Here is a 13,281-nt window from a genome sequence, read left to right as displayed (position 1 = left end):
GAGTGACACCCAGCTAGCTCTAACTTCTCTGGAGACGTGGCCGCCAAGCCAATCCTCGGAGCGAGATAGACAGAATGCCAACGTGGTCATTCGTTCGATCTTAGCCAAGCAAACGGCAGGATGAATATTAAAAGATGCAACGTGACAAAGGAAGGGAGGGCTGGCTTCGTCGGAGCTTTAATGATGATCACAATAAAGGCCCAAGGGACACTTTGATAAAAGGTCGCAGGCTCGTTGGTTGAGACAGGCGTGACGAAGCACAGTGATCTGGGTCTGGCAGGATGTGGCCTGAAGGATGCATGGCGGTGGTGGCATGGCGAGATAAGCGTCACACTGCAGGAAAGAAAACTGCCAGCTTGGATAGATGCAAATTCTCCATGCATGCTTTTCATTGAGGTATAGATAAGTCAATGTAACTGGAGTCTGTTCATCAGGTTTGTTTTTTTTGAGCCGTTCACCCTCTTTGGCATTTCCCAGAGAAAAGTGTTACCCTCACACGCTCCCATTATCGCAATGTGCTGTATAAGAGCTACTCTGTCACGAAGTGCTACAAATTACTTTCCTGGTGCGCCTGACATTTCATCTCATCTACATCGACCCCACTACATTTTAGGGACACAGTCAAAGAGCATGGAAAATATGTTTATTTGCCTTCTTTGAAGGAGTAATGTGACAAGGACAATGTCATTCTGGTGTTCGCAAATTTAAAATGAAGATTCTAGCACAGAGAAACGATAATCCCCTCTAGTGTGGGGCAAGGCTTTCCTTAACCTGTTTTATTACTGTTTTGAGTGGATTTACACAGTGCGGGTTAAATTAGTTAAATTAGTGATTTATTTGTTTAGCAAGTACTCGAGCGGGACACCACAGAGACAAATTTACTCACGGCATCACAGTTTCTTATTGGAGTAATGCGTAATCTTCTTTTCATCAATACAGGAGGCAGGAATCAACTTGTCACAATCTCACCCACAGTGGGTGATGACTGTTTCCTCTCATTTAAGTTTGGTCATCTGTGCAGACAGTATTGTAGGTGTTACAATTAGCATTGCATCTTGAAGTAATGACAGTGATAGCCAGCATGCAAAAAAATAAAAATAGAAAACCAAGGATGAAGAAGCTCAGAGGGTTCCACGTGCACATGTCGAAATGCCTCCTGTGAAAAAACATCTATTTATGACTGCTTGTCAAAGGATGCTTATTAGCCAGAATGCACCTACAGAATACGCAGCTTCAGCAATGCCTTCGTGAGTCAAATCTGAACAGTTCTTTTTGCCATTACAATTATATGTAATCTATTGAAATGACTTTGATGTCTGCATTCTCTATCTCCGTCTGTCATTCCCCCCTCCAAACAAGGTAATGAGGGGCAGGTAACAGTCAATCAAGGTGGGGTGTACTTACTCCACAGGGGTTGAGTAAGGACAGTGTCTGACATGAAAGGTTGACTGAATACAAAAATAATGATAATAACATAAAACAGGAGGTGCTGATTACCTAGTTATTATCGTTTTGAGTGGCCGATTGTTATTTTTGATTTGATATTGGCATGATGTTCAAAAAGAAGAGAAGAGGTCCAACTCTTTCTTGACCCAAGATGAATGCTTGTATATATTTGTTAATTAAACTACACCAGTTCTCTTCCTCAGCACCGGTGGACACGATGCAGAAATGTCCACAGAGCCTGAGGATCTCTGCTGAGGGGAGAAAGACTTGACTAGAATTAAGTTGCATTTACACAGTGATTATTGTTTCGTGTCATCCTGTTCACGTAATCCTTTTCAAATGTGATGTAGGATACAAGAGGATTATAGCAGCTTCAGAAGCAGCCAGCATCATCCGGGCATCATCCCTGTTTGAACGTGTTCCATCAACAGAGTAGAACATTTGTAGCGCAGTGAAGAATACAGGTGAGGTGACTAGCACTAATAACTGTTCTCTCTCGCTCTCTCGCTCTCTCCCTTGTACTTGTACAGGTTCTGCGTAGATCTGGGCAGCCAGCTATCTGTATGGATACTTCTACACTGACCTGCAAACAGCAATATCCACTCCCGTTTCTGACTTGGATTTACACGCTACAGTGGTACCTCAGCTTACGAATTTAATCCGTTCCGGGACTAACCTCGTAACGTGAAAACGTCGTAAGTAGAGACGCATTTTGAATGTAAATGCACTAATCCGTTCCAAGCCCCGCAAAAGTATTGTAACGGTTCATGTTTTAGGAGTGTTCATTATTCCTACGCTGCAGAGAGTCCGCAAAGGCATCCAGGGAGGAGGGGCGGTCTGTGTGTGTGTGGGTGCCGCGGGGAGGAGGAGGAGAACGGGAGAGCTGCGGGAGCTACGCAGCTCTCCCGTTCTCCTCCTCCCCGCGGCACCCACACACACAGAGAGTTACCCGTCGTGTGCTTATTCCAGCGTCCGACGGACGCTACATTATGATATTTTTTAAAAATATTAATCTACCTGTTAGCTGTTACTTTTTGTCCTCTTTGTTTACTGGTCCTTTGCGGTGTTTTCTGCCTCGCGTTTCTTGAAAAACTGATCCGATGACGTCTGCTTTTGCCGGCTTTTGACAATCCGTCGGAAATGTGCGAGGCAGACGTCATCATAATGAGCAATAGCCCGACTTGTCAACACTTTTTCCGGGTGACACGAGGGGGACACGAATAGCATGCTGAGATACACGCATACGCAACGGGTTGCCAGGCAGATGGCAGAGCAGCTACAAGTTTGTTTACGTTCGGTGAACTCTGGGAGCGGCGAATAGCGCTATTCGCCGCTCCCAGAGTTCACCTCGTATCCTGAAATGCTTCCGTAACAAGAGGCAATATTTTCCCATTCAGAAACTTCGTAACCTGAAAATTTCGGATGTAGGGACATTCGTAAGTCGAGGTACCACTGTACTTGCAGCCAGGTATCAAACAGAACTGCCATTGATCACCTAGTCAACAATATACATGATTAAAGCAGACTATTTAGCATGTCACAAGCACAGAAATGAAGGAGAGGTAGCTAAATGAACAAAGTCTCAGCAAGTCCAAACAGGATGGGGCCCCTCTCAACCCTCTCTGTGGGGCGTGGAATTGCACTGAAATAGAAACGTGAGCCAGTGCTTGAGAGTCAACTATGACCTCGTCTCCATGCTACTCTTTATTTGCAATAGGAATTAGGGATTTAGAAATAATACAAACACTACTGTACTTTCTTCTTGTCCCCTGAGGGGTCGCCACAGCAAATCGACCTTCTCCACTTCACCCTGTCCTTTGCAACCTCCTCCCCCCACCAGCCACTCGCATGTCCTCCCTCACTTACGTCCATTTACCAGAAATGTCTTGCTTTTATCCTTACATCTCGATCTCTATTGTCTCTATTGCCCGTTTATCCTACAGAAGCAGAGGCCCACCCTCACCTTCACGCATCATAATATGGATTCACTTGCTCAGTGGTATGGACTTTCTAAAGTACTCAGTATCCCACATACTCGTGACAGCTCTTGACACTACGGCTAAACGCCTCCAGGCTGTTTCCTCAGGAACTCCTCACCAGCTTTGTCAGCTTCAGCAGCTGTGACAACTGCTAATAAAGATCAAAAAAAAAGAAAAGCCCTTGTGTGTCAGTGTCTGCTTTTGGGACCAGCTAAAACTCAAGTTTAGCATCCTGAATGTTCTCTTGCTACGGCATTCACTTTCCATATTCTGAGGTATTTATGCTTCAAAATTATTTATATCTTTGTGATTTTGTTTTTTGTAAACATCTCTCTGGTCACTAAGATTTTTTGCATGAAATGACGCTTGGGCACCCTTGTTGTGACAACAAGTGAGCAATCAGTGTATCTTTGAAAGTAAACCAGGGAGGAGTCATCAAGGAAAGAGTCTGGCATGACAGCAAAACAACGTGGGCCCCCCCAAGAGGAACACACACACACACACACGCACACAGGAAAGATGAGCATGCTTGTCTTAGATTTGGGCCGGGGGACTGGCTGGTGTGTGTGTGAAGTTGGAAATGACAGTAATGGAGCAGAAGAAAACACCTGAGATCGAGACAAAGAAGAGGAAACAATGACAGCGAGAGAAACTACAGAGATACAGAACATATGAGAATATAAATACGGTGATAGAAGGAAGTGTGAAGTGATGTCAGGACCTTTGTCTCTGCACACACCTCTGGGTTTCACTGCACTGCTCCTAGTCCTCCTTTGTATTTAGGACCAAAGGGGAGGTACGAGAAGAGAGAACATTTAAATCTACACGACTCAATAAAATGAGCAAAATTGTGCAGAAACGTCCTCTTTGATTAAATCATGCTGACCTGAATATGTCAAAGAAAAAAAAAAACCCAAAAGCATTTCATTTTCTTTGCCTCTGTGTACTCAGTTGGCCGTTCTATGTAGACCGAGGTGAAAGATAATGCCTTCTAGGGCAGGGGCCAGAGCAGTGCCGAGGCGCCCTTGAGCAAGCCCCCCCAACCCCCTAAGTCCTTCTGGTTTTAATCAAGGCATTGTCACCGTATTAATCTTTTGCCATGGCTTATCTGTGCTGTGCAATGCTCAATATGGTGAGGTGAGACTAATATTACTCTGCTATTCAGTCTGTTTTGAAGGTGTTGAGGAACCTCCTGTGTGTGAGTGAAAGAAATCAATATTTGATTTTATAGATTACATTATATAAATGAAACTTTTAGAGATGTGGAAGAATCAGGGTGGCGTCTGTATGAGCTGAAACACGTACTGGTTGAGTTTATGTTGCTGTGACTACGACTTTACCTCAGCCTGATTCATCTCTGGCATTTTTTTATATACTCTTTTAAAACCCTTCTTTATTTTCTTTTGTCTTCAGTTAAGCCTTCTGAACTTTCGGGCTCTGAGTTTTTGCATTTTGGATACGTATCCTGATGCATTATTTGGAGGTGAATAACATATCTGGTCTGCGGTCTTCAGGTGAAATCGGAATTTAAAGCGAATGTATTCCAGGTAGCTCGGCGACGCATCCGGGGTGTACCCCGTCCCTCGCCCACAGCGAGCTGGGATAGGCTCCGGCAACTCCCGTAACCCACAAAGCAGAAAAGTGGAAGAAAATGGATGGATGTATTCCAGGTTGTTGCTTGATGTGACACGTTTTACTTTTACTATTGCTGTGTTTTTCTTTGACGAATCCAATCAGAGTAACGTGTCACTGATGGAAACAAACCAATAACCATAATTATTTCAAACTAATAACATTTTTTGAGTGCCTCTTATCAACATGTACCGAAATGGTGAAAAATATGGTCTTTAAAAATGAATTAAAGTTGAATTAAAACGAGACTCCACATTTGTATTCAGACGTTTGGTGTTATTTGATAGCACTTGACAAACACAATGAAAAATAAATTACTGAAGACAAAAGAGGTGGAACGGATGTTCTTTTTTTATGAGAAACCGTCATTAATTGTGCTCAGAATCCAGAGAGGAAACATTCAGGGTAAACGTTCTTCCTGTGATTGCATAGAGAGGAGTTTCATCATTACAGCGACGAGCATCGATCCAATATTCCAGGTGAACCTAAGTTTCCATCAGCTTTTTAACCTTCTATGTTTCACAGCAATGACGACAATGGTCAGAGAATCATGAGTCAAGAGGCCCTGAAGTATAAATACACAGTCAATGAACAGCGAAGACAAATTAAATAATTGGTAAAACTCAAACTCACTCTACTACGAAACTAAGGCTAGGACTGGTTGAGGTCCCAGAAAACTGCTACTACTTCTCCTACTGTACTTCCGGCTTGTCCCCTGAGGGGTCGCCACAGCAAATCAATGTTCTCCACTTCACCCTGTCCTTTGCATCTTCCTCCCCAATACCAGCCTGTCATGTCCTCCCTCACTACGTCCATGTATCTTCTCCTGGGTCGTCCTCTAGTCCTGTTTCCTGGCAGTTCCATCCTCAGCATCCTTCTACCGATATAATCCCTGTCTCTCCTCTGGACATGTCCAAACCATCAAAGTCTGGTCTCTTTCTCCTCATCTCCAAAACGTCTAACCTTCACTGTCCCTCTTATTGTCTCATTTCTAATCCTGTCCAATCTGGTCACTCCCAAGGAGAACCTCAGCATCTTCATCTCCTCCACTTCTAGCTCCGCCTCCTGTCTTTTCCTCAGAGCCTCTGTCTCTAAGCCGTCCATCATGGCTGTCCTCACCACTGTCTCTAAGCCGTCCATCATGGCTGTCCTCACCACTGTCTCTAAGCCGTCCATCATGGCTGTCCTCACCGCTGTCTCTACGCCGTCCATCATGGCTGTCCTCACCACTGTCTCTGAGCCGTCCATCATGGCTGTTCTCACCACTGTCTCTACGCCGTCCATCATAGCTGTCCTCACCACTGTCTCTGAGCCGTCCATCATGGCTGTCCTCACCACTGTCTCTGAGCCGTCCATCATGGCTGTCCTCACCACTGTCTTGTAGACCTTTCCCTTCATCCTCGCTGACTCTCTCCTATCACAGAGCACACTTGATACTTTCCTCCACCCGTTCCAGCCTGCTTGCACACGATTCTTCACTTCCTGTCCACATTCTCTCCATCACTCTGCTCTGTTGACCCGAGGGACCTGAAGTCCTCGACCTTCTTTATGTCTATTCCTTGTAACTTCACTGTTCCCCCTGGGATCTTCTCATTTACACACATGTACTCTGTTTTACTCCTGCTCAACTTCGTTCCTCTCTTTTCTGGAGCAGGGGTGTCAAACCCGTCCGGTGGAGGGCCGAGACACTCTAGGTTTTCCTTCCAGCCGGCCAATAAAGCAGGTGATTGTAATTATCAACACCTCTGATTTGAGAGAAGGAACTCATTAGTGAGATCAGCTGCTGGAGAAGAAGCAAATAGCACTGGCAACCATGGCATGATGCCTATGGGCGATTAAGTGCTTCCAATTAGCCCGCATTTGTGCTTTTGAATGAAACTGGAGAAACCGGGAGAAACTCCAGACAAGGAGAACAAGCAAAGTCTATACAGAAAAGTCCCAGATCCTCAGAGGATTTGAACCCTGGAGGCAAAATTCACGAATAATCACAGGACGTAATAAACATGTTTTGAATCATGAAAATCTAATTTACAAGAGTTTCTTCAGATTCTGCGGGAGATATCAGATTAATTTGATGCATCGTACATCTCATTATGAGGATTTACAATCTTCCAGTAGTAAAATTAAAGTGTTTTTTTTCTTCTCGCCTTTCGTGTATATTTTTGTGTGTTTAGTACATCTAATACAAAAGTAGACCCTGAAAAACCACTGGCAGATGTGAAAAGGACACAGAGGTGTCACCTGCAGTGTCCGGTGGAGGGATGAACAGATGAGCTCTGATGGAGGAGAGCAGGGACAGCAGGTATCATGAGCTGATGAAATGAATGAGAGAACGAGATGCCTGCCTCGCTTGGAGCGGGGGGGGGGGGGGGGGGGGGGGGGCTGTGCTGTCAGGGTATCAGCTGCCTTTGCTACCATAGTCATCCCTGCAAAACACCTGCAGAAATCACTCAACCAAACCCTTCAGCCTCCTCTTCGCCCCCCACCGCTCCCCTTTTCTTCTATCACAGATATTTCAATATCATCAGTTCACTGTCCATCCTTTCTTTACATCATTTAATGTCTGTCTTTGTTACATCCATTTCCTACCTCTTTTCTTCATAGTCATCTCTGATCAATACACGAGCCGCCCCCGAAGGCCACAATATGTTCTGTCAATTTGTGTCAGCACTGTCCAGTGTAAGTTATAAAGCCTGCAATCTTGTTTTGATCTGTGTCTCTAGAATCATGCGGTTACTGAGAATGATTTAGTGGCTTCCAAAATCATGTCGGCAATGACAAATTGTAAGAACAGCAAATTGCTTGAGAGAAAGAGAGGAGTTGGGGGGGATGGTCCAAAAACCTCTTGATAAAAATACATGGGCAAACAATTGCCTAAACACAGATCTCCCATCAGCCTCCTCTCACCATCGAAGGAGTCCAACGCTCATGTGGCTTTCTTCTATAGCCATATTAGCATTTGTGATTAAACAACAGCTGAGCTGCAACAATCAAACTCACCGGGGCATTCATCAAATGGAACGCCATGGTCTGCGAGCCACTAACATTGCTGAGTACCGAGGGCTTCGAGGCATGACCACCTCAGGCGAGCCACCCGCTGGGGCGGTTTTCTCCAACCTACAAGAACTGTGCAGCAGTGAAAAGGCAAAGAAAGCAGCGCTGCGTGAGCAGAAACTGATGAGTGACGTTTTGCTTTGCAAAACATTTGCAATTAAAAAATAAATAATAGATCTGTCTCCATTTAGTTTGCAGCAGACATGACTACAAATGTTGTAAATGTTCATTACGTGATTGTCTTTTATTTAAAGGTCCCATATTACAGTATACCCTTTTTCCACACGTTAACGCAGTTCTCAAACACTTATATGAAATATCTGTGACAGTCTTTGGTCGAAACAGCAAACAGATGCTGCAGGACAGCGTCCGTCATTTCTGTCTCAAACAGCTCTGTCAGAAATGCTCTAAACCCGGAAGCAAAAGTACATTCATAGCGAGCACGCGCTCAGCAATGCTACCATGGTACACACAAAAACATTTTTGGCAATTTTCGCCGGAACAGTACCACAAAAAATAAACTTTATCCACTCTGCTCTTCTTCTTCGACTTGTGACTTAGACAGAGGGAGAGCTGGGTGTGTGGAGCGCAGTCATGGGGAGAGTGTCTCTACACACAAACACACACATGCACGCGCACGTGCACACACATCATGATAAAGTTAGCAATTCATTATGAACTTTATGGGCAAAAAAGATGTTATTAAATTAAAAGCAAAACTCTTATTCCAATAAGTGCATCAATTTGTTATGCATTTGTTTTAATAACGCTCCTCAATATAAAAGAAAATGCTTGTAATTTAAATTAGCAATAGATCACAATTAATCATTGTTATGATTACAGCAACTACTCTTTTATTCACATTTTGAACCATTACCTGTCACATTAACCAGCCTCTGAGGGAATAAAGCCCTCCTTTGAGGCTAGATTCAGGGTTTTATTCATCACCCTGCCATTGCACAGGCTTGAGGCGGTGCATTGTCGAATTCTACTCATGGGAGGCCATTTTGACTGAGCCATGCAGACCTGGGAAATAAAACAGAGCCAAAAAGTTTTAAAGTTGTAGAGTGGATTGGCCGACAATACCAGGAGTCATACTTAAAGCACGGGTTGATCAGCAGGTGACTCATGCACCATGTCCGCTCTGCATAATATGTGGGACCAGCAAGCAATCGAGGCAATGGAGCCTTCAAAAGTTGCTTCTGCACACAGAGATCAAGAACCATGAATTAAAAATCTGTGATTTTTCACAATAAAATGTCAGCCGTGCAAAATGCCCCTACAACACAAGCTCTACTAACAGGCGGCCACTGGCTGGCATGACATGAAGAAGTGCCACATCGACCTTAAATCTTGGGAAGACACAGCAACAGTCAGGGCGACCTGGAGAAACCTTGTTCGGGAGGGTGCTGCACAGTACAACAATGACCTCCGCCATGCTGCACAAGCGAAGCGCAGACTCAGGAAGGAGAGAGCAACCACCAAACAGGTCCAACCCAAACCCACCACCACTACATCCCCCTGCCCATACTGCACCAGAATAACTGGGTCCAGAATAGGCCTATATGCCCACCTGAAGACCCACAAGGACCAAGAAGGAGGACAGTCATGCTCGACTACGAGAGACCGCCGATGATGATGACTAACAGGCGGCGACTGGCTGGTGCCGCAAAGAAAACGGAACATAAGATCCAGCCACAAGTGAACAAGTCACTTACATCAAAAAACACGACACACAACCTGGGCGCACAAACCAGCTGCGGTCAGCACGGGCGAGGCGAGTAAAAAAAAAAAAAAATTTTTTTTTTTTTACTCTGTGCGCGAGCCATATGCGATCATCAAAAGAGCCACATATGGCTCGCGAGCCATAGGTTCCCGACCCCTGCCCTACAGGGTTCGGGTCAGGTGAGCTGGCTGACCAATCAAACAGTAGCTTTCATCTGAAAAGAGACCATTGGACACTGAGCAATGTCTAGCTTGTCTTCGCTTTAGCCCAGGTAAGATGGTTCTGACGTTGTCTCTGCTTCAGGAGAGACTTGACACCAGATATGAGATGCACTTCCATCGAGTCCATTTCCGGGACACGTCTGGGGTTTCCAGCCTCAGCCCACTCCTTGCGAAGCTCCCCTGAGTTTTGAATTGGCTTTGCTTTGCAATCTTCTCAAAGCTGCATATAGCAATTTACTCAAACTTGACATGAAATATTCTAATATCTTGAGATATCTTTTTTTTGCTGCAGTCTGTAACTGTCAAAAGAAAAACTGAAGAGCAAAAAGCTATAAACATTTTAGTTTACTTGTAATGAGTCTGGAATATGAAAAGTATTCCCTTTCAGATATAACTTTTCCGTATTATTCTGGTATTTTTTTTAGATGTACTCGTATTATGCAGTGCTGCTCAGTGCTTTAAAAACGTGAGTTCCATCGGAGGAAACTAATTTAACGGCACTTTATCGCAATAACTTTATTATGAGCCCTAAAATGTCCATGTAATGGTAATATCACACGGTATCTAACTCATCTAACGTTGGGGATGCTGGTACGCTTTAATGCAAATGAATGAAAACTTAATTTCTCCACAATTCAAAGCACCATAATTAGACGGAACAACAGAGTCTAGCTTGAATCTGAATTTTTTTTCTATGGCACAATCAAATCCCTTCCTATTTTGTTGCGTGCATTAACCCACAAAACCCTCTTCTTCTCATGACAATCGCATCATCAAGCTCTCGGGGTGCAAGAGTGCATCTCCATTTGATGCACCAGGCTTTAATCTGTAATACTCCAAAACAAATGAGATCATCCTAAAACCATGTCCTCTTTGTCCTCCGCCGCTCTCTGCTTTTTGAATTTACCTATTTGACTGAGGCATTAGTTTCTTTGTTTGTTTGTCTGTCATTTGGTAAGGTTTCAGTAAACGGCTTGGGGGGAGTTGATCAGAATAAATGGCCTGATCCATGAGTTTCTGTCACTTACTTTGATGGTGCATGAAAATATATTTTTTCAGCATTCTCATAATTTGCACTTGAAATAATTGAAAGAATTTAATGTGTCTTGATGGAAGAAAGCGTGCTGCTGCATTTAGGACAGAGTCGCTTGGACTTTCAACGTTGTTCCTGAACGCCACGCAACCTGTTAAAGCGGCTCCGGCGCGGCGCGGCGCAACACGCGCACGGACCCGGTCCGTCCAGCGCCTCACCGCGGCGCACGAACCTTATTACAACAGAGCGCTCACCTTTCAGCACGAAAAAGCTGCCGGTTCGCGTCAGTCATTAACACCGGCTGTCACGGCGCGCGCGGAGGATTCCGTCCATTTACGCGTTACTTACACAAAAACTCCGAAAAGCAGAACTCGGATGCCGATCTCCGAAGCCAGCTCTCGCGCGTTTTTCACGCGGTTTTGGGTCGAGCCCTTCATGATTCTGAGATAATCCGTCAAGTGTGAGAAATGTAAAGGAGACAAGAGAGACCCGGTCAGTCCTGGAGGTTGTTCCACTTTGTAATCCGCCGCTTCAGGACGCGCTGCTCCCTAATTCGGCTGGCCGTGCGCCTCCATCGTGAGGAAGACGTGTCCCCCCCCCCCCCAGCCTTCGCCTGTCTCCGCAGGTCTCCCAGCAGTTTCTGTCCCCTCTGGCGATTGTCTTTATTTGAACTCTGTTAATGAGCAGCTTCCAAGCGCTCCCTCATTCACTCCATCGATTTTCCAAACTGTTCTTTTTTTCTGTTAGTAGGATGCCGGCGGATGAGGGGAAACACATTGAGGGGTGAAACTGATGGGAGACGCCAAAGTAGCTGCGCTGATGTGGAGAATCTCTCTCTCTCTCTCGCTCTCTCTCTCTCTCTCTCTCTCTCTCGCTTTTTGGAGAATCAGATGACCAAAAGTTTGTAATGAGGTAGAAGTCGTGACGTCACTCCTGAGTATCAAGGAGTGACGTCACGTATCAATGCTGCCGAGGAGAGGAACACTCCTGTGACATTGTCTGGGCATCCATTATCGCAATAACTCAACAGTTGGCGGACGCCATTGGGCTCATGATAATTTATGACTGTCTTCTCTCCTTGGGATCTTCTTATGTATTTCCCCACTTTAAAGAATCACTTCGGGGCCCGGTCAGACAGCGATGAAGAAGCTCAGGCAGCAGCTCACCGGTGGAGGGAGGAAATCAGTCCATGCATGAATATTTGATACCCTCTAAAACGGATCCTCCTGGATTACCTGTCAATCAGAGATGTGCCTGTGTGTGTGTGTGTGTGTGTGTGTGTGTGTGTGTGTGTGTGTGTGTGTGTGTAGGTGTGTGTGCGTGTGCGTGTGCGTGTGCGTGAGCGAGAAGGAAGATGGACCTTCTGGAAAATGCTTCTGACCCCCCCCAAAATTTCTCCTACCTTTTTAGGTGACACGTCTGTAGAATGTGAGCTAGAAATTAACTTTTTTTTTTGCAAGACATTTTCTCAGCTATTTGTGACTAAGATAAATGAACACACACACACACGATAGAGTCCAACGTGGGGGTTTTGGCGGTGGCAGAGGTCTGAGTCAACCTCAAAGCTTTCTGGAAGCCATCAGACTTTTGTGTCGCATTTCATTCATTCGTTTATTATCTTGAAGAGGAGATGATGGTAGTTGTCTCGTCTTCAGCCGTTATCTGAAATACTGTCATAGATATTTCAAATAAGTGCCTGAGAACTGCGTTATCTTGTGGAAAGGGGTTTAATACGGGACCTTTAAACAAGCTAATTCTGTTTCCCAAGCCCTGTGATCAAATCTTTTTCTTTCTCTGCAATGCGGACTGAGTCACTGCAACGTTGGACGCATGGCAAACTCTAAAATAATTCTCACTTCAATAAATAAACGCTAAGCGTGTTGTCTCAGAATGCTCCGGATCACCTCCATGTGCATGGGTGAATGCCATGTTCACGGCGTGGCGTGGGGTGGTTTGAGCCAACATGACTCATCATTGCGTTGCTCCATTGCTCCCTGAGCTCCAGGATTTATTGATCATCTCTGCCTCATTGCACTTTGGGCTAGGATTGATTGGAAATCATCCCTCATTTGTGGTTCATGTACAGCCATGTCAGTATGTGGGCAGCCTTGTTCCACACTGATCCACCTCAGGGGGGTGTGAAGTTTTATACTCTTGTATAATGCTATGCGATAACATACTCCTTCGCTG

General features: G+C 45.0%; 1 protein-coding gene across 1 annotated transcript in view; it reads right to left on the bottom strand.

Moving 5' to 3' along the window:
• The window catches only part of plpp4 (phospholipid phosphatase 4), a 34,229-nt gene extending 22,701 nt beyond the window's left edge, over positions 1 to 11,528 (bottom strand). The window contains exon 1 of the mRNA XM_068741280.1: positions 11,440 to 11,528. Coding sequence (XP_068597381.1) covers positions 11,440 to 11,528 — 89 coding nt within the window. The remainder of the gene's footprint in view (positions 1 to 11,439) is intronic.
• Between the last annotated feature and the right edge of the window lie 1,753 nt (positions 11,529 to 13,281).

This window comes from Brachionichthys hirsutus, chromosome 7, assembly GCF_040956055.1.
Source record: "Brachionichthys hirsutus isolate HB-005 chromosome 7, CSIRO-AGI_Bhir_v1, whole genome shotgun sequence".
Taxonomy (NCBI): Eukaryota; Metazoa; Chordata; class Actinopteri; order Lophiiformes; family Brachionichthyidae; genus Brachionichthys; species Brachionichthys hirsutus.
This window is presented reverse-complemented; position numbering and strand designations above follow the sequence as displayed.